General features: G+C 36.3%; 1 protein-coding gene across 1 annotated transcript in view; it reads right to left on the reverse strand.

Moving 5' to 3' along the window:
- The window catches only part of LOC122808180 (alpha-2-macroglobulin-like), a 440,046-nt gene that overhangs the window by 201,941 nt on the left and 210,697 nt on the right, over nucleotides 1–27,408 (reverse strand). The window contains exon 12 of the mRNA XM_044079148.1: nucleotides 12,940–13,056. Coding sequence (XP_043935083.1) covers nucleotides 12,940–13,056 — 117 coding nt within the window. The remainder of the gene's footprint in view (nucleotides 1–12,939; nucleotides 13,057–27,408) is intronic.

Below are 27,408 nucleotides of genomic sequence, written 5' to 3' on the forward strand. Positions count from 1 at the left end.
GATTTGATCTCTGTACTGCAGTCTGCACAGCAGTGTAAACTCTCATCAGTGCTTCTCAGTGCAGAGATCTGATATCTGTACTGCAGTCTACACAGCAGTGTAAAATGCCATCGCTGCTTCTCAGTGCATTGGTCAGATGTCTGTACTACAGTCTGCACAGAAGTGTAAAACGCTATTACTGCTTCTCAGTGCATTGATCTGATCTTTGTACTGCAGTCTGCACAGCAGTGTAAAATGCCATCACTGCTTCTCAGTGCAGTAGTTAGATCTCTGTACTGCAGTCTGCTCAGCAGTGGAAGATAGTATCCTTCATTTCACAGCTTGACTGTTAAGTCATTCTGAAGCAGGAAGGCTCTGGCAGTAACTAGGAGCCATTTGTTAGTTCTGAAAGTTAGATAATAGTGTTCTCAAGTGCTGACTAGGTTAATAATCCTTAGAATTATATACTGAGTTGTTTAAATAAAGACATTATTCTGTGTCAAAACCATTGAAATAATGGAGACCCCCATAGTCCAGCCTAGAGAGGAACACATTTATAGCAACAAAATTAGCAGACTTTTTGTAAACTGCTTTAAGCAGCAGAAGAAAGATTTTCTTCAAATGAAAAGTCTAGGTATTTCTGATGTGAGGTACCTTGCACTGGGGGCTACCATGTCTGTAATGCAGAAGTTTTGCATGGTACTAAGCTTTCTATGAGTAACAAGCAGCATACCATTGGTTTTGTTAGCAATAATGTGGTAAAAATCATAGTGTAATTCACTGGTAAGCTGGGCAATATGCTTGCCTGAGTTGGTAACTACAATGTCTTCTGCATACATAATGTAGTAAATATGAGTGAGGTCTCACTCCTACAGTAGGTTATTTATATAAAGAGAGAATAGAATAGAATAGAATGGAACAGAACAGAATGGAATAGAACAGACTAGACTAGACTACACTAATACAGCATAGAATAAAATAGAATAGAATAGAATAGAATAGAATAGAATAGAATAGAATAGAATTGGACCAGGAACTGATCCTTGAGGTACACCTTGGTATATTGTGCCCCTAGCTTAGGGAAATATAAGCCATAAGCATCTAATGATCTATTCTGAAGGGAGTTCCTGAACCAACTGATGACCTCTGTGGAGAAACCAAAATCTACAAGCTTAGTCAGTAACAAAGCATTGACTACAGCTTCAAATGTCCTTTTAAGTTCAAGAATGATTGATCCTGTGAGTTTGCCTTATTCTGTGATGGTGAGAATGTGGTCTGTTAGTATGTAAATGGCTGTCAGGGCAGTGAAGTTATGGTGTAAACCATGCTGGGTATTCAAGAGGATGCCGCAGTTTTTTAGACATGAAACTGTAGGAGATGATGACAAAACTGACTAAAAGATTATGTCTATAACTAAGAGGCTTGCAAAGACCATGACTGGTGACATTTTTTGGTGAGTTATAGTTTGTGCCCAGATTCTCAAGTATTGTTTTATAACTTTGTTTGATTTATCTTTTTGAAATAGAAAGAGAATTTAGTCCTTGAGGGTAATAAGAATTTGGGCTAACCTGCAAAATGGCCCTATGGACAGCAAGCCAAGTAGGTACATCTTAGCATATGCAGTCTAGCCTCTTTTTTTACAGGGTGACACTTCAAATTTACTGAGATAGGAGGGTTCCTTTTTCCGTTTATGTCAGTCTTTGGTCCTGTTTTTGTGGCATTTTTGTTGTCCTTTGCTAGCCACAGCATATGCCTATCCTGGATTGTTTTAGTATCAATTGGGAAGAGTCTGACTTTTATATAGAGCTATGTAACTTACAGAATGATGATAAGACAGTAATGGTGTGGTAAAAGGGTGACTAATTTAATTGTGCAATTTCAGATGACATATCTTCCAAGGGAATATTTTAGATTTTTCTTGAGGTTAATTATAACAGGTCTGGGCTTGGTACATTTGATAGACCAGGTAAACAGCATGGGAATATGGTCAGTGAGAGAGACGGGCAGAATCTGAAGAGTGTACACTTTGTCTGGAATGCTAGTAATAACCACATCTAGGAAGAAGCTGTTACTGAGGTTGTGATCAAGTGTGGTCTATTTTGAGATAAGTTTTATTAATTGTTAGATAGTTTCCAGTCTACTAATTTGGAATTCTTTGTCTTTTATGACAGCCATTAATGAAAATACTGATTTTTTTAAAGTTCATTGTGAGTGCAAATGGCAATTCAATCAATTTTCTTGTTTTGCTTGTCACTATGGATCTTTCTAACAAGGTGTATATAGTCAAATATTCCATAAGCCTACTTTTGTCAATCGTTATTGTAGATCAGAGTGTGTGCTGTATCTTTAAGAACCATTCTAGTCAGTGGGCATGTGCATATAAGTACTGAGCATGTGCAAGCAAGAGTGCCATTTTGAGTAAGCATCCAGACTGAAAGCATGAATGAGTGTAGCAGTCAGTCAGTTTGTTAGATCAAGCCTAATGCTACAGTCCTCTGTTCTGATGTGTTTGTGTGTAATAAACTACTTAAACGAATACCCAAGCCTCATCATCTTATTCAGATATAAAAGATGAGCAACAGCTATCTCCATGATTCTAGCATGCGCCACCATCTTTATGAAACAGAATGCAGTACAAGGGCAACATAATAGAGTGAGTAAACTTGTAAGTAGTAATCAAGATTTCTTAGATGAAACTAATGAAGTTATTCAAATGTTTGAAGGTCAGGGGTATCCTATAAACAGACTTACTGAAACCTACAATGAAATAATAAGCAAACATGAATATTTTTTTCTCCCATTCTATTGAATGAATAAAAGGGCAAGAAATACAGAGGTTAGTAAATGTAATTGTTCATTTACTCTACCTATCTGTAAAGATATGATTGATATTAACAATATCATATCATCCAACTGGAACATAATTTTAGGTAATAAAGATTTTGTGAAGGTAGTAGGCACTATCCCTTTTATCAAAGAGAATTTTTTTAATGGTTGATGCAAACAAGAGTGGATTATTAAGTACATAGAGCTGTCAGTCTTGTAAGATGTGTCATTATGTGTCAAATACTGTTTTCCCTTGTTTATCCCACAATGGCAAAACTCTGGTTATTAATGGCAAATAAACCTGCAAGTCCAAGGATGTTATTTATTTGACTCACTGTGTTTCTTGTTCGGAATATTATGTCGGTAAAACTAATTGAATATTACTGGATCATATTTATGAACATGTATCAGCCATAAAAAAGATCATTAGCAAACATGCATTTAATTGTAGTGCTTTCAGAAAGTTTGATTTTTTTTATATTGGACAAATTGGTAAATACATGTTGTGGGGGGGGGGGTGATTTATGCACCATGGATTAATGCAAAAATGTTAGTTGGCAAATTAAAAATGAAGCCAATAAATTCCCAGGATTAAATGACTCCATGAATATTAAATGTTTTTTTTTCCGAATTGCTTTAAAATTGTTTAAAATTGTTTTGATAACTTTGTAATACATATTAATTATTTTAAAGGTGTTTTTGGTATTTATTTGTATGCACTATGACTTAATTATGAAGAGTTTTCATGTCTCTGGATGATTTGAATTAATTAGTATGATGCTTTTGGTTATATAAGAACCTTGTTTGTAAAGTCACATGGTCTGATGAAGTTCTGTTTGTATCGGAATAAAGAATGAAAGCTGGTGCTTACCACACATTTTGTTATCCGTGGTTATTCACTGCTTTTTCTTGAATTGCTCCTAACTAAGCATTTCTTCAGAGTTTGGGAATTTAGTGACCTTTTCCAGTCAGGATTAAGATTACAAAAATTGATTATTTTATAGTGTTTAGCACAGTGCAGTAGCTTGTTTAGGGTGGACTTGAACATGGAAAGTGTGGACAGTAGGAGATACATAGAACTGTAACTAATTGTTTTTGTAAGACTGCCTAGTGAAGTTTGGGCTGATACCAGATTAGGTTCTTTGTCTGAATCCATTTTCTTACTGGAAATGAGCACAGATGAAATATTGGCATCCCTATGAACAAATAGAAGACCCTATACACCATCACCACCACAATGTCCTGTGCCACACCTGCTCTCTAGAAATATGAAATAATTATTCTGGAATTGAAGAGGTATAAGGGAGGAATTTTTAAGCCTGGACTCTGCAATGACAATCACTTTTGACCATTGGTCATCAGCCCATGCCTCTAATAGAGGACTGTTGTTGTTGATACTGCAAATATTCATATAGGCCATTCATTTTTTGTTAGCAGCTGTATGCTTTGCCTACTGGGACCTGATTTGGATGAATGTCCCCAGAGAGGAAAAGACATGTTAAAATGCTGATGAGGAAAACTTTACTTTTTATATTACATGATTTTCTTAAGCCAGTGGTGCCTAACAGTTTTAATATAAATAATAGCATTTTTGCTTAAGTGGACAATTGTTTTAATAGGTGATACTGACCAGTAAACTACATACACTTAGAATAATTTGATTAATGTACATTTTGTAAAATTGTATCTAGCATTTATGAAATGATAGTATAAGTAAAATGAAGCTTAAAATATATTTCCTTGTGAGAATATGAGTGTGAGTGTGTGTGTGTGTGTGTGTGTGTGTGTGTGTGTGTGTGTGTGTGTGTGTGTGTGTGTGTGTGTCTGTGTGTGTATGTGTCTCTGTGTGCGTGTGTGTTTCCTTCAAAGATGTGAGAATATTTCTCCAAAAGGCAAGAAGGCCCCACATTTATAAAACATTTATGTTTTCCCTATACTTAACTTCAGAAATGGAAGTATATGTTATGAAGCTGTATATGCCGTTCCATTATCACATGTCCATGCGTGCTACTATATTACCACATACACTGACTTAATGATGTGCAAAGAGTGCCAGTGAAACAAAAGTTTCAAAGTCACTTGTCTTACTATGCATTATATTCAAGGCACATTCAGAGGGGTAAATAGCAGTGTCTCAACTTATTTTTCAAGTACCCTTTTGTTTTCCAGCTCTGGACATGTAAACTAAACATGTCCAGGCTCATTCCATCTCTTACTAAATGGCCTTCAGTGTCTAGCGGTACTACTGTGCTCTCTACATTGACCATATCTTCTTTCTCTGCATTCCTAAACCAAATGATTTCCATCCCTGCAATGCAAGTAATAGTTCAGTTGGTCCCAATACCTAACAGTTGGTCTTGACCGATTCATTGATGTATTATTGGAAATATGCACTATTTTTCTATCATGTATATCTAAAGTAATGCACACTTCCAATCCCCCTGTCCATATATTTTTCTTATGTCCTGCATTTTTTCACATACCAGGAAATTCAAATTCTTGCATATCTGAAGTTCTGCTTGCATCCTTTTTTTAACTGCATGCCTAAGTTCTGAAAAATAAACTCTTTCCAATGTGTTATTTCACCTATCAACTTTTCTGCACATGAAAATATCCCAAAAGTTACTTCACAAAAGTCTTCTGATCGCAAAGGTATCAAAACTTTTATGGCTTTTAAAGGAGATTGAAATGATAATGTAATATTGCGCATACATGTCAGCAGCAGCACTGATTTTGCCTTTAATTCTTAACACAGGTATTTTTTTTTCTGGAAACCGCTGCCCCTTTGTACCTGGCAAATACTTCTCTTCATATCATACACTGCTTCTTATTTCTTAACTAACACTTGCTTACATTTTTCTTTACTTCATTTCTGTCTCGCACAGTTCCCAGTTGCAGAGACATATTCTGAAAACATTACTCCTTCAGTTGAACATGTCTCTGTACATGCAGACTCTGTACCCTTCTTCTATACCACGTTACCAGCTTCATTATCTGCCTGCTCCTGCAAACATGATCCAGCACAGACCTCCAGCTCACCTCCCCTCCTTCATTTGGTTCTCCTTCCTTAAGTTCTCCAGTACATCTTTATCCACAGATCCACTCTTTGACTTCATAATTGAGATTTTATCTAGCTTTGATTTTATCTTCAAAATTTCTTCAGTAACAAGATTTACTCCTTTTTCTGACTTCAGATTCCCCAGACACTAGTGACAGCCCACTGGCTTCACAATGCACTCAAAAAAAGTAGGAAATTGATTTTTTTTTTTACAAAGGTGACTCAAGGACAACAGATCATTTGAACATGTAATAATAAAGGTGTGCCATAGGGTTACAGCAATGCAACACTGTAATAGCATTAGCAGATATACAGTCAACTGACAGCTGTTGACTTGTACGTGTGGCATTATTTTTGTACTGTATGGTTATTCTGTGTTCATAGTATCATAACTATGTATGAGGCTAACAAACCCTAGGGCCTTCATAAAGCCTAGTTGTGCAACCCACCTCAGTTGTGTCCCTATGTATAATGGGTATTTATGGAGGGGGGTACTGACAAAGTTTCTAAAATTTACATGGGGGGTATGCTAGCTTGGTCATAGTTACTGTCTGTCTCTATCTATCATGGATATGGGGGCCAGAAACATGGTGAATTTCCCATTTCCCACCCATTGGTCAAGGTTATGCTTAAATTGGGTTAGGGACAGGTTCTACAATACATTGATGGAAATCCTGTTCCAGAGCACGGGGATCCTTTGATACACATATCCGTCTTAACAACATGTCCTATTTGTTTTGCAAGCAAAACTGAAATCCTTTGATGTAGTGAGTTGGATGCTGTTTGTTTTGCTAATGAGTAAAAAGTCCATCGGAGCTAGTTCTGAGGATGCCTGTATGCTGGGCATAAATCTGCCATCTGTAACCTGTAGGAGACTGAGCCTAGAAATAGGGAGTTAAGGATTCTTCTAGTAAGGAAGCATTGTGGGTATTCCAACCACTGCATAAATCTAGTCTGGTGCATGTCGAAGGGGGCATTACACGCAATTATGTATCTGATAAGTGCTGAATAAAATGGCAGTATGGCTTTATTGGTCCTGGATGTCATGCCCTTATTTATAAGTTAGGTGGCAAATAATGATTTTCTTATTAGCTTGGCCACATATTGCCCAAAGACCAAATTACTGTGTACATATGTTTCCAGATCTCAGACTACCAGGTCATCTCTTAGGGGTGACTTATCGATTCATAAATTAGCCTTGGTTTCCATTTTCCCAAAATGCATTATAACATATTTCTTGACACTGAGTTTTAATCCGTGACATTAGTACCATTCACTTGTCTGTGTTAGACCCTCTTTTAAGATATTTGCACTGTTGGAGAATCTATAATAACTCCCAATTTGCAGTCACCTGTGAACTTCCAAATTTCCTTGACATTAGCCTTTACCTCTGAGAAGTAGATGCCAAATAAGAGTTGTCCCAGCATTGGGCCCTGAGATACCTCACTACTCACAGATCTTTTAGTAAAGGTGGTCTCACCAATTATGACTTCCTGGGTCCTGTCTATGAGCCAGTTGGTAATCCAGCAAGTTATGTGGGGGCAGGGGGTTATGTCCAGTTTGGTGAGTTTGTCAACTATACCCAAGGGAGGTATTGTACTGAATGCCTTAGCTCGGTCAAGGTAAGTGACATTCACCATTTTCCCTTCATCCATTGCCTTGGTAACCTTCTCAAAGAAATCCACCAAATTTAGTAGGCATGACCGTTCCTTAACAAAGCCAAACTGGGATGGCTCCAGTGTTTGAAGGCTGCATATTCCTTTGTTGTTAATTTCCATGATTATTCATTGCATGGCATTCCATATTAAACTAGTCAGACAAATGGGTTTGTAATTTCTGTAGAAAGTTGATGGCCAGCCCTTGTGAAGCTGGATAACCATTGCAGCTCTCCATTCTTAATGGTACAAAACCTGTTTTGAGGCTTTACTTGAAAAGTGCCTAAAGTGGTCCAGATAGGTCATGTTTCAAGCTACTTAAAAGGCATCCCAGGCATCTGGTGGCTATAGATAGAATAGGTATAAATGTTATCTCAGACCTCGTCACATAACTGAATGACAACTGACCTTGAATGAATAAAATGAATATTAAAGCTGGCAATCACAGCTAGATAATTTGTACATGCAGAAATATGTGTTATTATTAGAGAACAATAAGCATTTACTTACAAGTAACATAATAAGAATAACAATAGTAATAATGATAATAATAATGATAATGATAATAATAATAATAATAATAATAATAATGATAATAATAATAATAATAATAATAATAACAATAACAATAATAATAATAATACATATTCATTAATGAGGTATGCCCACGAGATATGCAGTTCCTCTTCAGGGGCAATGTGGGAGCAATGTCCAGTTAAATGACTTGCTCAGGGTAGTACAGCAGTCAAATGATGGCTGAGGAACTCAACTCTTGTATCATAAAAACTACAGCCAACAGCCCCAACCTCTGCAGCAACTTCTAGAAAATTCTTTAAGTTCAGTTTATTATGTGTTTAGTTCAAAAGTCATGCATTACTGTTTAATTGTTTAAGTACAATAAATAAATAAATAACTCTTTTGCAACTTACACCTAAAGATTTTGAGTTACTGGTTCCAGAAGTTGAAATGCGGTTCTTTTGAGTCATACTTCATGAGGATATCATTTGAATGTCTTCAATGTCCTCAGTGAAGATCATACAGCCATAATGTACTTATTGGCAAGGTATAGCTGCAGGTCAGGCCCTGCAGAGGAAGAGACTTTCATGCAGTGGTATCATATATGTTTTTGTCTGTTGCTAGCCAGGCTAGTTTATACAAGCAGCTATCTTTTGTTTTGCTATGCTAAAAAATAAGGTAGATTATAAAGGTATATTTATTATTTTTTGTGAGTTAAGATACATGGTTTCTTTTTTTGTTCTACAATTTGCTCATAATATTTATAAGGATGGAGTTTACTCTCCAGTCTGACGGAAACCAATGCTGAGAGTCAGATAAAGCACCATGCGTATCTATGCATTTTTTTATTGACTTCAGTTTGCATGCTCCTCAGCTGAACTTCAGCTACATCACTGCTTCGCAGCACCATTTTTGTTTAAGTGTTCCTAATGCTATCTCCTGGGGCTAGGACTGCGCCACTGAAATGGAGAGGAGCAGCATAGAGTGGTACATATGCTTGTCCTGCATGACAGGGATTTTTTGGTATGCCCTAAGTGGGAGGAGCTAATGACATCATGTGCATCACCTTATATAATGTCAGTTAGCTTTGCCCCCAGATGCCGTAGTTTTACTAGGGTCTGCCTTCATGATTATGGCACAACACTTCTATCCTTTCTGGAGTGGGTTGGCTGGAAAAAGCTGGTCTTTGTTACCCTTTCCTTCCCTTCCTATCTCCTACAACACTTGAGCCAACAGTCAGTCTTAGGTCTTGGTTGTATTTAGCACAATATCCCCCTATACTCAGAGCTAGTGGGGAAGCATGCATGTTTTTATTTGGTGTCTTTATTCTATCAATCTCATCTCATCTAATTAGATAAGTACTGAAAGTGGGTTGTAGTTAATCTTCAACTGTTTGTGCTGCTTGTTGCAAATAAAGACTATCATTATTTCCTTTTGGAATATGATGACTTTACATCAGTGATGCATGGACTGATTTACACTGCAGGTAAATAGCTCATAACAGACTTGATTGATGTGTAAATATGGGCACAATTCTATCAGCTGATGGAGAGTATTCTTTCTTAACACTCCGTATCAGCTTGTACACAGCCACTGCTCCTATTGTCTACTCTTTAAAAGGCAAGAGTAAGTGATTCATTTCATTAACAGCAGAACAGTTATGATGTTAGGGTAAGCTGTTTGCTACAACTTGTGATACATTTTATAAACAGCAGGACACATGATGCTAGCTGAGTTACAGTTTGCTACATGTTGTGATACATTTCATAAACAGCAGGACAGTTTTGAGGCTAGGTGAGCTACAGTTTGCTGCAGCTTAATAAATGCAACAGTAAACAACAGTAGCTTAAACTGTTCTGCTGTTGGATTTTATTTGGCTTAACCCCCCCAAAAAAAAAAGATAAACAGTGAGCTATGCATGATCTGAGGTGTGAACCCTACTATTTAGTAGAACAGTTCTTTCTAATGGAAACAGTTGTGGGGTGGAAATAGTTGTGGGTTAGACACAAAGGGCTGCAGCTTTTAAAACTGTTCTAACCTGTCTCTTCTATTAGCAGTTTTATACTGATTTATTGTCTCTATCACTGACAGTAATAAACAATTCCTCTTCTTTTATACCTACTCATTGCAAAGACTTTTCCTTTTTCCCCCTCATCAGTAGTTTGACAAATGGTATTATCTATTTTTGGTTTGCTACGGATTACCAAACAGTTTGAAGAAACAAAGTTTTGGGAATTCATTTTCTCAAAATGCACTTTAAAAGACCCTTCTGAGCTACATTGGAAAGCTGGCTTCACACCCCTATGTACATATGAGGAGACGTTTTACACTCTCCATCTAAAGATAGCCTACTCTGAGGACAAGACTTCATTGTAAGCCATGCTTCATAGAGGATGCTTTCTGTACATAGGCCATAGCACTGACCATTTCCTGAAGAAAGGCTTAATCCAAAAGTTCCAGTAGAGTATATTACAAAATGTACTTCTCCAAATAAAAAGAAAAGAAAGTACCAATATCACATTGTCCTTATTTTACAGTATTTTTATAATTCTATATTAGTAAAATGTCATGGCATTTCTGTCTAGTGTTTTGGACAACTATAATGTAGATCACATGATGTAAAATAAAAAATAAGCTTTTGATTAAGATCTCAAACTTACCTAAAAGGTGAGGAACTGATAGACTTGTGCTATTCATATATTACCTACTTCAAATTAACTATCTCCATAAGACATATTCAGAAGTTCAGAAAAAGTGCAAGGTCAAATTTATACTGATGAGTAAGGATAGTCTGCAATTTCTGCCATTTAAGATTTTTTTAATGAAGTATTAATCTGTTTAAGAAATGAAACCCAGGCTGAGTTCTTTACAAGCAACACATATATTGCCCTTGAAGATATTCAGTCCTATAGAAGGAGGATTCCAGAATGGTCAGAATCTGGAAATCATTTCAAAGGTAAACCTCGGGGATCTGGGTGGAAAAATAGCTTGTTCAGAATCAGACTTTTTCATATCCGGAAAATAACTGAAGCATGAAAACACATGAGGGTGACTTCCATTGTTTAAACACACCAGGCATGGACAAATACATATAGAATCACAATGCTCCTGATTGCAAATAAATGCTGAGTTTATTTAGGTAGTATTAGCTCTAACTTGGATGAATGCAACCATAAATGTTTAGATGCTGCAGTTTTATTTAAATGAATGTACCAACTCTTTATTGGCTAAACCTGCCCTTGATCACCTAAGCAGTCTTGAATAATCTTCATTGATTCTTTCATTGTTAAAATGCTTGCCCATATTTAAACTATGAGGCATAAACATATCATTGAAAGTATCTGAATACTGACTGAAACTGTAAGCCTTCCTCAGAAGATCCCCTCAACACAAGTAATTTCTGATTCTTTATTTTATTTATCATCCACCACGCTTTATCTGACACTGAGGGTAGGGAGGGTGGCCTAATGGTTGGGGTGTTTGCCTTACAAACACAAGGTGCAGGGTTTGAGTCTTACAAGAGATAATTGGCTAGGCTTAAAATGACCCACAAGGGCAGTTAGCCTAGTACTAATGTATGACCCTATGAACCTATGAAAGCATATAAACCATGACAATGGTTTTGACAATGTGAATGCGCATGTCTTCACTGAAGGCTGGGCATTGGGCTGGCAACTTGGCACCATAAAAATCGACTGCCAATCATTAGCAGACTGGAGTTCCACTGTGGAGACCCCTAACCGGGAAAAGACAAACATTGGCTTTAGTATAAAATGTAGAAAATAATTAGAATTGCATCTGTTCAATAAAGTTGTTGCCCCTTAGCTATATACTCTGATATTTTTTTTCTGGCATGCAATACAAATAGCATGTCCAAAAAAAAGGGCTTCACTCATGGCAGCACTCAAGAGTAAAACTGACCTGGCTGTAATTCTCCTTGTTTACACAACTTTTATCTAGATTACTTCTTCCCTCTTCTTGTACATATGCTGTCCTACTTGTTACAAAAATACCAATTCATTGTGTTTATCGATGAGTCTTCACATCATGAGAAGGCTTAAGTCCATCTTAAAACTGTGTAATATGGCCTTCCCACTTTTTGGCAACAGGGATTAGAATGATATCTATATCATGAATTTTTGGTCTTGCAGAAAATACATACAATCTGTCCTATAAAGCAATTAGAGTGATAATAAATATATGCCCTTAAATACAGAGATATGTGACATATTAATGTAAATAACACAAACATAAAGAACAATATGCCACGTGGCCTTGGCAATAAGCATTGTCAGGAAGCATTAAGGGCTTGTGACTTGGGAGAGTTACTGATTTTAAAATAACACCATACTGTCAATATCATCAGCAGCAAAAACAAATTGTGCTGTCTTTTGGTCATGGATTAAGGAAAACAAATCCAGTGACTGACAGGTGCAGTGCTGAAAGAGTGGGACCTAAAACAGTACCCCAATGCATCTAGGTTTTTTGTTTCATGTACTGAAACACAAGTATTCTTTGTCTTTTTGTCCCCCAGATGGCTTGATTATCTGTGTCAGACAAGGTTTTGGTTTGATGATAAAATTGGCACCAGTCAGAAAACGCAGAGGCCAAGAAGGTGATGAGGTTGTGTTTAACAGCAAAAACATGTGCACAAACTGCAGATTCATTCAGCTTCAAGAAGAAGCAAATCCTTCTGAAAAATGAAAAAGACATTGCATGAGTGTTTCCCTTATGCAGGTGTACATGATATCTATGCAGATACAGATTTATTGCACTAATCACATCTTCACCCTTCGATGCAACCAATATTTTATATAATGTACAGAGAAACAGAGCTTCAGGCATCAGAACTGTACCTGAAGATTCTACACTGAGTATATGAAATCCTCTGGAATGACCACTTACCTTGAAAATATAAAATGTGTCATAAATATCATTGAAAGGGTAGCAAGGGTTGTAGAAGAATTCATCAACTTGTAGAGGATAGCCAGAAAACTCCTGTGGTTTTAGGATACTGTACACCTTGAGTGAGAACATTTAGTTAGTAATCATGCATTTAATGCAAACAAAAGTACTTTGTCTAAGTATTTAAAATTCAGCGAGAAGTATAAGCACAAAATGTTCAAATAAAATGTAAATCAATGTGCTAATGTCAAAGTATGTCATTAAACTCAACAAATAGCAGCAACAATGCATGTATTTCATGACCTACACTCACTTCATTAGTTAATGGAAATGCACACTCTAAAATGTAGAAAAAAAACTGATTGTATAAGCAATGATGAAAAATATGTGACCATTAATGACCACAGTACAAAAATAAAGACAGAAATGACAAGACAGTGAACAGAACCCCCTAATTTTCTACGCTCTGTTTTAAATGATAGTTTTATGTCATGATTGGTTCATAAAAGGTCAGTTAAAAGTAAATGTTTAATTAAATGTGTTACTATTTTAATTATTAAGTGCAAAAATGTGGGAAAAACATGCAAATTCTTGTTCCTACTGATCAAACCGCATTAGTCCATTCAAAATGTCCTCCCAATTTCTTGCCACAAGGAAAAAAAAACACTCAAAGCTTGCATTTCTTTATAAACAGTTCTCACACTAAATTCCTTCTACTCTAGACCCAAGACTTCCAATTAGTTGTAAATACATTCTAAATGAAAAGGTATGCATGCAACTAAACTAAAATGATGTAGGTTAAATGCATGAGTATCTCCTCCCCCAAGTGTTTTCATTTGCAATTTACACTAGAACGGGCTTCACTTCCTGATACTTCAAATGACAATTCTTTATTCTTGAATTCACTTTAGACCTGAGCACTCTGCTTGTCTTCTATCTCAGCATGTATATTCTGGAAAAGTAATCCTGCATTCTATTAATTTTCATGATTTCTGTGTAGAGAGGAACGTCTTAGCTATGGAGGACAATTTTGTTTTTTTTTAATTTATGCATAGGATATAAGAATATTTCAGTTCAGATGATGTAGCATGTAAGTTAGTTTGCTGTCACCCATGCAAGTACAACAATATTTCAACAGAAAACAGACCAATTGAAGAAATAAGTTTAGCTGAGACGAGGCCCTGCATGATGTGGTATTTATAATCACTATAATTAATATGTCACCGCTAGGGAGAAGAATGTAATAACATGTATTCATATAGCTTCTGTCTACTGCAGAAGAGAAGGCCTGCAGCAACAATAACAAAAAATTTATATTACTGCACTGTTTGAATGTATCAGATATAACCCAGTTCACTTGAGCATGTACAATATGTCTTCTATTTCCACAAAATGCTGTTTTAAAGAGACTACACACCTACACATATAACCTATGCTAAGTCTGACAGATAACTTCTTTCCATTTTGAAAATCCTTCTGTATAGTACTAAAGAGCTGGAGATATTTTGCCTATGGATATTTGATCTTATCTAGCTGGTTATATAATGTGACTAAGTAAACCATCATTTTTTACTAGTTCATAGATTTGCAGCACGTTACTAATTGCCAAGTCTACAGCTCTGTTTGGCAACATTTGCAGTACTCATCAATGTTTTACATTCATGGTTATCTAACTTTGGTATATGGAATATTACACCTTCCTTTCAACTTGAAATCAGTGCAGTCATAGATCTGTTTGTTACCCATTTTATGTCACTGCCAGCATGTGGGAGAATGTACAATACTGCTCAGTTTTAAATTGCCAATGAATGCTGTATGCCACCTTCCATATGTAAATGAAAAGTGTGGCTACCAGGACAAAATACTCTGTGCAACTCAAGATGCTTTGGAACAGATTTTGAATATTTATTTATGTATTTCATTCATTCATCCATCCATCCATCCATCCATCCATCCATCCATCCATCCATCAATCCATCTGTCTGTCTGTCTATGTATCTCTCGATCTATAGGATCATAGGAGCATCCAACATTACTAGGCTAATGACCCTAGGGGCCCTTACAAGCCTACCCAAGTTCTTAAACTTATTTCCACGGTCAGCACCTATTGCCTGTATCCAAGAAGGAAAAGGGTAGAACCCCCAGGGTGAATTTACGGTCACCTGTGCAATTGTCCAAATTGTGTTTGAAGAGGGCCAATGAATTGATCTATTTAACATGTAGTGGGAAACTGCTCAAAGGTTTGGTAACATCTGGGAGACAAATCTGTCCCTCCAGCAAGTTTTATTAATGTCACATACCAGGTTAAAGTCTTTAGAGCTAGTAACCCATAGACTATTTGACTTGCAGATATGCAGCATTTCCAGTAAAGCAGGGTCAGAGATTGCCTTGTATGAGTAGTCTGTATGAAACAGAATAAAGTGACAGTGATTTCAAACAATCCCCATAAGACAGATGCTGAAGACCTTGAATTTTCCTTGTGAGGAACCTTTGCAGTTTCTCCAGTTGCTGCAGGTGCTTGGGAAGGTACATACCAAAAGGGGCATTGTACTCAATTATTGGCCTGATGAGGGAAGAGTAGAGAGTAGTTATAACTTCCTTTTTTCTAGAGGCAATGCCCTTACTTATGAAATGAACAATAAAGAATGCCCTTCTTTCCACTGTGGAGATATGGTGGACATGGTGAACAAAGGTAAAATTGCTTTCAACCTGTGTGCTTAGGTCTCTCATCACTGAGTGTGTACTTAAGATGTTGCTACTGATGTGGTAGCATTAGCAGGGACATCACTTTTGCCAAAAGGAATGATAGTAGATTTTTTTGTATTGAGTTTGAGGTCATGACTTTGACACCAATAATTTGTTGGTGTAAGACCTTCTTACAGGATGTTGACATCATTTAGAGATTCTATGACTGATCCTAGTTTGCAGTAATCAGCAAACTTTGTCAGCCATAGACCTTTAGTTTTTGCTTGTACTTTGGAGAAACTGATTCCAAACAGTAGAGGTCCCAGGACTGATCCCTGTAGAACACCACTGGTTACAGGTCTGCTGTTGCAGGTGGATTCCCCTATTTTGACTATGTGAGTTCTATCAGTGAGCCAGTTAGTGACCCATTTAATGATATAAGGATTGATGCCTAGTTGGGTGTTTTTCAATGATGCCTGAGTGAGGGATAATGTCAAACACCTTGGCTAAGTCCAGGTAGGCTGTGTGCACAGGTTTTTCCTCATCCAGGGCCTTGGTGAATGTCTGGAAGAAGTCCACCAGGTTTAACAGGCATGATCTCACTTTGACAAATCCAAATTGAGTAGGATCGATTTACTCCATGGCCTTGCAGATAAGGCTAGACAGGCTAATAGATTTATAGTCGCTGCGGTCAGTGGAAGTACCACTATTTGTGCAAGGGAATTATGGTGGCTGTTTTCCATTTAACTGATATGAAGTCGGTACTTAGACTATGATTGAAAAAAGTTCCCAATGGTGTTGCCAATTCATGTTAGAGCCCATGGAGGATGCAGTTTGGGATGTTATCAGGTCCCATAGATGCTGTGTTTTTGGTCTTAGAGAGGGCATTCATGACCTGCTCTTTAGAGATACAAGGTAGGGGACAGATGGTAGGGATGTCATGGGGTACATGAGGCAGGGACAGGATAGTGAAGTTTTCATAGAACCTGTCATGCAACAGGTTAGTTATGTCCACAGGCTCAATATATGTTGTATCATTAACTACCAGTTTGGCACAAATCTGGGCCTTTCATTTTAGCTTACGGATGTAACTATAGAATGCCTTGTGGCTGTCCTTTGTTGAGGAAGCTAATTTGGAGTCATAGTTTGCTTTGGGGGACTTCACAAGAAGTCTTATGTGCTTGTTTAAGCAGAGGAGGGAGTCTTTTCAGTTTAGAAGGGCTCACTTACTCTTAATGTTTGACAGCAATATCTTCCTATTATTGTAAAGCCTGTTAATGGCAGTTGTCCACCAGGCTGGTTTACTCTTGCTTGAGGACCTTGTTTGGTTGCACCAGGTATGACCAAGTCAATGCAGTCATGCAGGTGTTTGTATAAAGCATGGATGTAGAGCTCAGCATAGTTTCCAGCTCCATCTATAGGAGGAGGTGCAGTTAAGCTATTTATACCATCCTGTAAGAGGTTATAATCTGCATTGGGAAGTTTTTTAATTAAGCTGCTGCTGCGGGGGTCAGGTGTGATAGATACTTCGAATGAGACTTTCTGTGGTCAGATCTCACCAGGGAGGACCTCACAGTGGGAGTGCTACAGTGGTCCTCCCACATACTTGTAAGCACCAGATAAAGGATGCTAGCACCCTTTGTGGGGGTGTCAACTAGCTGGTTCACGGTACTGGAATTAACAAAGTCAAGGAACCTTTGAGCAAGTGAGTCTGAGTGCAAGTAATTTACCCAGTCATTGGATGGGTAGTTAATGTCAACCAAAACCATGGTGTTTGGATGTATCCTGATAGACTCAATTCAATCCAAATAGGGGGAATGGGTTTCCATATTCATGGATGGGGTCCTGTAGCTGTTAATGATTTGAATATGTGTCCTACCAACAGTTAATTGCACCTGAAGTGTCTCCAGGAAATCATACTGTTTAACCAATCTTGAGGTATATTTATCTTTAATGAATATTAATACACCGCCTCCTTTAGTTTTCATGCCTTCAGTTTGAGGTCTGAATGTGTGGAAGGAGGCATAAACTGGTATGACTGGGTTGCTCTCTGCAGCCTTGAACCAGGTCTCCATTAGTGCACAAATGTCAGTGTCATTGTGTTTGTGTGGATTAGAGGTAGAGGGTTGTTGGTGAACTTGAGGTAGTTGTTACACTGCTACAGGATGTCCATGCCAACCAAGCTGGTTGGAAAAACTGTGGAAAAGTTTATATCCATAGTGACAGGTAAATTTATATGATTAGAAAAAGAGGTCTCACTTAGGAGTGGCTAGTGGGTGAGAGAGGTGTTAGTCGCTCTGAGACTAGGCTTAGTTTCCACTTGACAGTAGAGCAGGGCTGTGAGAAACCTTTGGAGTACCATAAGCAAAGTGCTAAGGGACAATTTAACAAAGAAAACATTTGCATCTATAACCAGCATGGTAATCAGCACTGCATGGCAGTGCACAACAGCTTGCTACATGCAAAAGCGGGGCTTAAATAAAACAAGAAAATACCCATTTTAACTCAAACTAGCCAATAAGAATGCTCTCTCTGAGCTCTAGTCCAATCACCCTCGATTAGGTGGGACCCAGACAGCACTCTCCTCACATATGGGTGAAGAAAGACCTTAACCAGCAAAGGTGGATTGATGTTAATGCTCAGAAGTTACAAAACAGACCCAGAAATAGCAAGCATGGAACTGGGCAGTGCTACAGCTGAAATGGTACAGTGTACAGTAAAATATATCAAAAATAGTTCAGATAATTCAAACAGACAATGGAATGCAAATAAAAATTAAAAGTGCAATATTAGAGCAAAAACATACAATTATAGTTAATTGGAAACAACGGACACCTCAGATATTTCAATATCTCAGTGAAGAGCTGGTTTTAGTGCTCAAGTGATACCAAACAGTCCAGATTCAGTGAGTCCGAATCTAGTCTATGCTATAAAATATAGAAGGACTAGCAATTCAAAGTGCATAAAATCACAGTCAAAACAGCAGTAATCAGTTTAAATAATGCAATTTATGCTATAAAATGCAAAAGTACATAGAAGGATAGGTCACACTCTACTGCCACAAGAGTCCTGACTACAAACGCTCTAATGTAAAACAACTGGTTTTGGAGCACAAGTGCTTAAGCCAAAACTAAGACACTTCAGAATAACAAACACAACAGGTCTTCAACCAGCAATTGCGAGCTAGAAGGGGTTATCCTCTTCTGCCACAAGAGTTTAGGCCACAGCCCTACCAATGTAAAGTAACTAGTTTGGAACCCAAGTGCTTAAACCAGAACTAAGACACTTACATAATAACAGACAGAATGAGCCTTCAACCAGCAGTTCCCTGCTTAGAAGGCTGTAGGTTATAGTCTTCTGCCAGAAAAGTCTAGACCACAGATCTTCCTAATGTAAAATAACTGGTTTGGAGCCCAATTGCTTACACTGGAACAAAGAAATTTAGAACAACAACAACAACAATAGGTTGCCACCCAGTAATTCCCAGCTCAGAAGGGCAGAGGCTACCCTTTCCTCCCACAAGAGTGCAGACCACAAACCTTCTTAAGCCCAAGTCCTTTAATCAAAATTAAGACACTTAGAGTTACAATTACAATTTAATCAGGCTACTAATAAGTAATAACAAGTGCAGCAGAACAAATACAATTGAACACTTTAAAAACAAGCAGTAAAAGCAAAATAAATTAATAAAGTACTAAGAGACACCAAACTAGTAAGAGCAGCTGAATAAAGTTTTTTTTTTTAGTTAAGTAGGAAGGAAGGAAACAGAAGATAATTCAAGGTTAAGAAACTAAGGGGGGTAGGCCTTCCTAAATGATCTCACTGAACACAATGGAATGAGCTGATGTGATGAGACTGGGAGGAGTGTCCAACATCAAATTAATAGTAGAGATGGGCAACTCAAAGGCCACCAAGTTTTAAAAACACAACAACAATGGGGCAGGCAGGTGGGAGAAAAAAATGGAGACTGAATCAGAACATAAGTAGACAAGTAAAGAAACCTTGGAACTTAACCCTGAGATATGCTCACAAAACACAGCTACTACAGAATACTGTTAAAATACTACAACCTAAGAGCAGCACAGGATTGTTAAATACCACTGAAACAGTTAGAGCATAAAATATATAATTATTTCAGCTTTGTGTACTTATAACAGCTTTGCATTTCAAAATGCTTTTAGAAGCAGCAATTGTTGTAGCCAGCCACTGATGAAGGCACAAAAGAGCAGAAACATACAGAATTAAGATGAAAGGCTTTTCTATAGTTAAACCCTGAGGGCAATCAGATAGAAATACAAAGAGCTATTGACCAGTATTTTACACCTAAATATACAAGGAGACTGAATCAGAACAGAAGTAAAGGCAAGTAAAGAAACCTTGGAACTTAATCATGAGATATATTCACAAAACACAGCTATTGCAGAATACTGTCAAAAACTACAACCTAAGAGCAGCACGATTGTTAATTATCACTGAAGTACAGCAAAAATATATACAGTAAAATACTATGTCAAGCTTTATACTTATATCTATCTATCTATCTATCTATCTATCTATCTATCTATCTATCTAATCTCCAGCTCTCTAAATCCATTCTGTATTCCTTCTCTTTTTAACTAATCCCATGCACTAGATAATGATTGTTGGTTTAGTTAGTTAGTTAGAGAGTCAGTTTCATTTGTTGACTAAGATATTTCAAATGAGCTAAAATATGCTCTTTTCAGCAAAGATCCAGGGAGCAAAGGTTAAATTACAGAAAGTGTAGTTACAATTTTATAGCTACAGTAAGACAAAACATACCTAGACAGAGCAGAAATACACTATACATACAACTTATGCAGCAAGCAAATGTCTGAGCTTATATCAATGAATGGTCATGTTTCTACAATATTATAATAAGACTGAGAATTAAGAGGCAACAGATTAAGTAATAGTGTACGTGTGTCTGTACAGAAATATTGAGATGGGAGATATAGTCGAAAATAGCAATGAGGGGTGTTTGAGACCGAGGTGTAAGGGATGAGTAAATGAAAAGAGTGTGGTGTGCTGGTAGCAGAAGTGTTTGGGGCTTTAGGAAGCATTGAGATGAAGAGTAACAAGAAATCAGTTGATATAAAGTGAGCAGAGGAGAGTTGTGGCATCAATTGAATGCTTAAGAAGATCTGAGTGTAGTTTAAAATGATGCAAAGAAGTAAGTCATGTGAGTTGAAGGAAATATTTTGGTAAGGATTAGAGAAGTAAAATTAGACATATTGATGAGCTAGAATTTCAGGCTGACTCTAAGTCTATTGATGGAGAAGATCTAAGTAGAAAGATTATTTGTATTATGGCATTTACATTTTTGGCTTTAGAACAGGAACATTTCTGTGTAGTAATTAAATAAGTTAGAAATTTCAGCATAAATATATTTTTCTTTGATACAGTTGTACTTTCCCTAGTAACTGATTTCCATACATTTGCTACATATACTGAGTTTAGCCAGTTATCATGGTAGTTATTAAATTTAAGAACAAGTGTTTCATTTAGGTTTTGGGATCAATGATTTCTAAATGTGTTATATCTACTGAAAGGGTTATATACTGTTCTATAGGTTTGGTTTATTTAGGACAAAGTACATGTGGCTCTTAGTCAAGTGACCTTTAGGTTTTGTTAGGGTCTTAATCAATGTAGTAAATTAAGTTATATGCAGGAATATGCTTTTTGAAAGTTATCTGTGATGAATTTAGCTATTTTACTATAACAGTTTCAATTTTTAATATAAATTTTGCTGCTATAGTTAACATAAACCCACAATAATTATGAGATGATGAAAGTTTAAGGGAGGGCCTTCCCAGCTGATTTGTCAGTATTCAGTAGAAAGAGCAGATGAGATGAGACTGGGAGGAACATCCAAAATCAAATTTATAGCAGGGGCAAGCAACTGAAAAGCCACCAAATTAAAAAAAGATCAATAAGGATGAGGCAGGTGCATGAGAAAATCAAATGCAGTCAGCGAACAGCACATCACCTAAATAATAATGCAGTTAATTGTTTGCAGCTAAATAAGAAATCCTGTTTCTTAGCTCCTCCCTCTAATTAAATAAAAATGCTGGCAGGCAGAGTTTCACAGGCACAAATCACTCAGGTGGTGATAAACCAAAGGTGTATTTAATGATAAAAATCCACAAGAAAAACAAATAAAATGTGAGCGCTTTCATTAAACAAGTATTAACTTGATTCGACCTCCCTCTAATTAGTTAGATTGGATTCTTTTTCAATCAGTGAATGGAAATGGAATTATTTCTTAATTGATCATAGTAAAGAACATTTGAAACTCTAGAAGAAAAGACTTTCAGGTAAACAAATTTAAAAATAAAACAAATTGTAATAACAGAAAAATTTGAAGTACCCAAATCTTAAATGATTACATCTAATCCAAAATTAATTGGAGTCAGATGACACCAGAGTTACAATGCATCTCAGTACTTTATTTTTAATATATCATAGCTAAGGCTTTCTATAGCTTTAGCAATCTGACTTAGCTAGAAGATTTGTCTAGAACTGTTAATAAGAGCATATGAGTGCAAAATGATGGTGTTTTACAAGTATTCAAATATTTACAAAATCTCCACTGCAAAGTTCTTAATGTCTCCTGTGCCATTTTTCTTTTTACATTTTGATTTCTCTTATGAAAAAGAAATATATTTTAATGATTAAGGATAACGATTAATAAGGCTGTTAATTAGAATTCTTCTACTGGCATTAGAGTTTTTCTAACCTTCAACATTATCTGTGATAAATAGACTTCAAACCTGATTAATTTTAAAGCTTTCTTTTATTTTATTTAAGCTTCAGAAAACAGAAACCTTGATTGTTTTTATCTTAAAGGCTCAATGTACCTCTGTCTACTCCTTTTAAACCATGTAACTGTAATGGTGGTTCTCTATATTTAGTTCATATAGCTAAATTCTGGAACTCTGCTTCTGCTATCAGAGACATGATCAAACTCAAAATCCTTACATAGGAAGAATAACCCATATTTCCTACACAAAAAGTCATACCCTTGCATAAAGTGAATTTCTTTAAGCTGTAAACTATCATAACACCTGAGGATATTTGCCTAAAAGTTGAAATTAGTGCTCTTCCCTCATATGCTATAGAATATCTGCCATCCTATACATATTTTGACTTTTGCTCCACCTCCTCCAATATCTATATCATTTAAACTTATCACATGCATCTTTGTCTTCTTACTGACTCTCTTACTCCATTTAGTTTTTCTCATTGCTACTTCCCAAATTGATATCTCATAAATCAGTCCATGCAATTTTCTCTTCCTATTAATACTTTCACTCCCTCCCATTTTACTCCCTCTTCACAATTCTAATGCTTTTTAATTCCTCTTGTTTATCACCAACATCCTCGCCTTTCTCCTTTTCCCTCTTTCTCATACCTACAAGTACAGCTATATCTTTCCTCCTTTCTGTGTCTCCTCCTAGCATTTTTTTGTTTTATTTTTTTGTTTTTCTTGTGATCTCTTCTACATTTATTTGCCCCTTCCTCCCTTACCAGTTTTTACATACTCAACTGAAGCAAACAGTGCAGCAACCATAAAAGTTCAACTAGAAAAGAAAAAGCAGCAAATGCACTGTGTGCAAAATTCCATCTCTGTGTCTTGGGAATTCACCTCTATTCAACACTCATAACAGTCCACAACACCTTCAATGAAACCAAGTAGAAGTGAATAAAAGTTTATTGTAATGCCAACAAACAAAGAATGGTTAAGCGCTTTCACTTGAATAAAACGAGCTTCCTCAGAACACCATAGCTTGCATCACAGTTGTTTAAATAACATTTTTGGCGCCAAAAGTTAGTTTGAAATTTTAAAGCTATACACACATCCTATAACCATTGTGCTCTATTCATAAAATATTAAATAATATTCATATTATTTATAAAAGCAATGTTACATATAATATGTGTTGACAAAGTGAACAAGTTAAAAAACTGAAAAAATGTTAACAAAAACATTTACATTTAGATCATATCAAAACATGTTTAAAAACATATAACAATGTACCTTATAGATAGTTCATTTTAAGACCAATAGTGGTTTGACAGATACAGTGTCATTTAAACCTGGTATAGTGGAAGCATCCATATATATTTGCCACCAAAATTCTTTATATAATAATAAATTATTAAAGTCCCCCCTCTGTTATTGGTGTGCACAATGTCCACTATACCAAAATTAAAATAATGTTTGTCACCATGTTGTTTAATATGTTTATACAAAGCATTTTTTCCTCCTTCCTTCTGATACTATAAAAGTGAGATTATATACATTTATTTAAACTCCTTTGAGTCTTACCTATATAGAATCCTGAACATGTTCTACAGATGGCAATATACACCACCATTTTAGTTGTACAGTTGCCCCCCACAGAATTTAATTCTAGTGTGTTTGTAATTGTCCAATTTCACATTGTCTCCCTGAAATATAGTGTGACATTGTTTACATGCCCCACATTTTGCAGTTTTCTTGTATTCTTTCTTCTTAATAAAGATACCCTTCTCTAAAATAGATTTTATGTTGGCCCCTACCTTATAAACAAACCTTGGGCATTCACCTAATGTGGGTGCTATATCTTGATCAGCAGATATTATATGCCAGTTGTTCATTAAAATCTTCTTAACTTTACCTGAATATATGCCAAATTCCAAAATGCAAGATTTACCAAAAATGCAAGTTTCAGACTTCATATCATGCAATATATCCACAGTCGAAACAATAGCTGTCCTATATTTTTCACCCAACAAAGGCTTGTACTGGTTACCCCACTTCCTCACAACATTGTATATTATATGTAACATTGCTTTTAGAAATAATATGAATATTATTTAATATTTTATGAATAGAAAACAATGATTATAGGATGTGTGTATAGCTTTAAAGTTTCAAACTGAATTTTGGCACCAAAAATGTTATTTAAACAACTGTGATGCATGCAATGATGTTCTGAGGAAGCTTGTTTTATTCAAGTGAAAGCGCTTAACCATTCTTTGTTTGTTGGCATTACAATAAACTTTTGTTCACTTCTACTTGGTTTCATTGAAGGTGTTGTTATGAGCGTTGAATAGAGGAGAATTCCCAAGACACAGAGACGGAATTTTGCACACAGTGCATTTGCTGCTTTTTCTTTTCTAGTTGAACTTTTTACATACTAACATCATTTAAACATTACATTTTCTAGGTATAAAACAAACGAGACTGATGTCATTTGCATTCTTTAAATTAGCATATTTACTTCTTGTCTATTTTACATTTTATGTACTTTCTTTTTAACCACTATTTTACTTATTGATTGTATATTGTTTATATGGAGTTCTTCCTTGGACTCTGCTGAAAAGGGGCATAAGCTTACTCAGACTGTTCTGGTTAACAAATGGAAATAAATAAATATAAATAAATATTTGCTTTTTCCTAAGTTTTTACTTAGTTGACTCAGTATCAATGATGCAACAGGTAGAACATTTGCGTTTGGTGCAGAAGGCTGTGGGTTATATTCCAACACCAGGTAGATTCACTGCTGACACTTCAGTTCAGTATAAGAGGGATGAGGTACTGCACTCCTGAGAGTGTCCTCCCTCAGGTGAGACTTTAAATCCCCAAACTGAAAATACTATACCTTTCATACTGTCTATACTCATATAATCCTTAAAGGCCTGATGATAATTTTTAGCAGTATTATTAAAAGAAAAATTTCCTATTTTATTTTTGTAAGCTATTTGAGTCAACACCATGCTACCTAGTTAGGATTAAAATGTTTATTGAGCTGCTTGTACTCATAGGAGTAAAAATTCATAACTAAGATCAAATAAGCAATAGGGTTCTATTATCAGTAATAGGAAAAACAACATCCCATTCACTACTCTGAAAAATAATTTAACAGATGTCACTCGAATTTTAACCTTGAATGTTCATATCACTGTTTTCAGTTATACTTTGAGGAAAAACAATCTGGATCTTAAAAAGGTAAGGCAGAGAAGTCAAGCTTTTTAAGTGCTTAAAATGTAACTGTATTTTCTCCCCATACTGAATATTTTGCTATTTATTTTAATTTATACTTTGAACAAAATAAACCCGTATCTTGACATGGAAGGCATAAAAGCAATGCCATTTAATTACTGTAACTGTTTTAACCTGTACCATACCTAAACACCTGCTCTGAAAATTGAAATATTCAACTAGCATATCCCTGTCTTCCTGGGAAGCCTGCTGGGAGGTTGTCAAAAAGATTTATCTGTCAATTTAGCTTGATAAAACTGAAAGGAGCATGTATGGCATGGCATCAACAGTTGAAGTTGTTGGAAATACATGATAATTGTGATAATTATGTTTCCTCAATTCATTTTTTTATAAAACATCCTATGTGTTAAATTGCTAATTCCTTTAACATTGAGATTTGTTCTTTAGTTGACTGTTTTGCAAGGTTTTGACACTGTTTATGCTTCCGGACTCACGTGCGCTGTTTACTGTTGTCTTCAATTTTAAAAGAATGTATATTTTGTTAAACAGCTCTTGATGTTGTAAGTTAGTTATCTCGGTTACTGGAATGGGTATTATGTTTTGTATACGGTGGAGAGCATTTTGATAGGGATGTGTTTCCATGATTTTCCTCTTCGGTCTTATGTCTTCTCTAGACCATTAGAACTTTTATCTCCTCTTTTCCTTTCTAGCAATATATTGTACTTTTGCCCACTTTTACTACAATAATGCTTATATATATATATGTTTCCCATCTTATTAACACACTATTTATCCAACTAAATATATATTTTCCACATGGTTGGCCTGCATACCTGTTAGCAGCATATGCTTCTTTACGCTTACCTCCTTTCATTTAATTGTCTTTTTTTTCACTTCCCTAGACAGTTGCAGTTGGAAAAAGTGTTTGGGAAAAGGGATTCAATTTTAGGTCAGCATAATAAAATTTTAAAACTGTTGCTATTCATGTAATAGGTGCCACTGGCTGTAGTATAAAACAGGAATAATGCAAATGCAGGGGAGAAGTTGCTTTAAAGTCCCTATCAGTGAAGGGAAAAGTTACACAACTGCATTCAGAGGCACTTGCAATTTACCCTGCTCTGACTCTTTACTGCTGCAAATACTTTAGTCAGTTGTAGCAGCTGTTTTTGTATGCTATTTCACAGAGTTTGAATATGAAGAACGCAGCCAAGACTGCATGTACAGAGAGCACACATAGATTACTTGTGTTTTTGTTGATGTAAACTCCCTTTGAGGGGGGCTGTTTTTATGTTTAAGCATCACTGAGAAGTTTTACTGCGCCACATTATGCAGGGTTTGCCTTATCTCTAGTTTACAGTGGTGTACTTCACTTTTTAGCTTCTGTCTTTTAACAGCCACAGCAAAACTCTGCCTTAGGCAATAGGTTTACCTTTGTTGGGCTGGGTGTGCAGAACCATTGGGTTTGAAAAGGGTTAGAGTGATTGTGTCCTACATTAGTGAAAGATATGGCCTACTTAAATCTTCCTGACCGCCAATTGCCCAACTACCCCCCAGAGCCACGCATTTAATCCCAATGGTCTCCTCCAAATTTTTAAATCTATCACAAATGTACTTAAAGACACAGCTACATATGAGAACCATTTCTCCAAATTCATCCACCCTATGTCATCCATCACAATAATATCACCTGTTTAAATCCATATTGCTCACTAGCTACCCTCACAGAACATGCATCTAGAGCTCCTCAAAATCCCACTGCTCTACACAGCAGAACT

Source organism: Protopterus annectens, chromosome 8.part0 (assembly GCF_019279795.1).
Source record: "Protopterus annectens isolate FY-2018-M chromosome 8.part0, PAN1.0, whole genome shotgun sequence".
Lineage (NCBI taxonomy): Eukaryota > Metazoa > Chordata > Ceratodontiformes > Protopteridae > Protopterus > Protopterus annectens.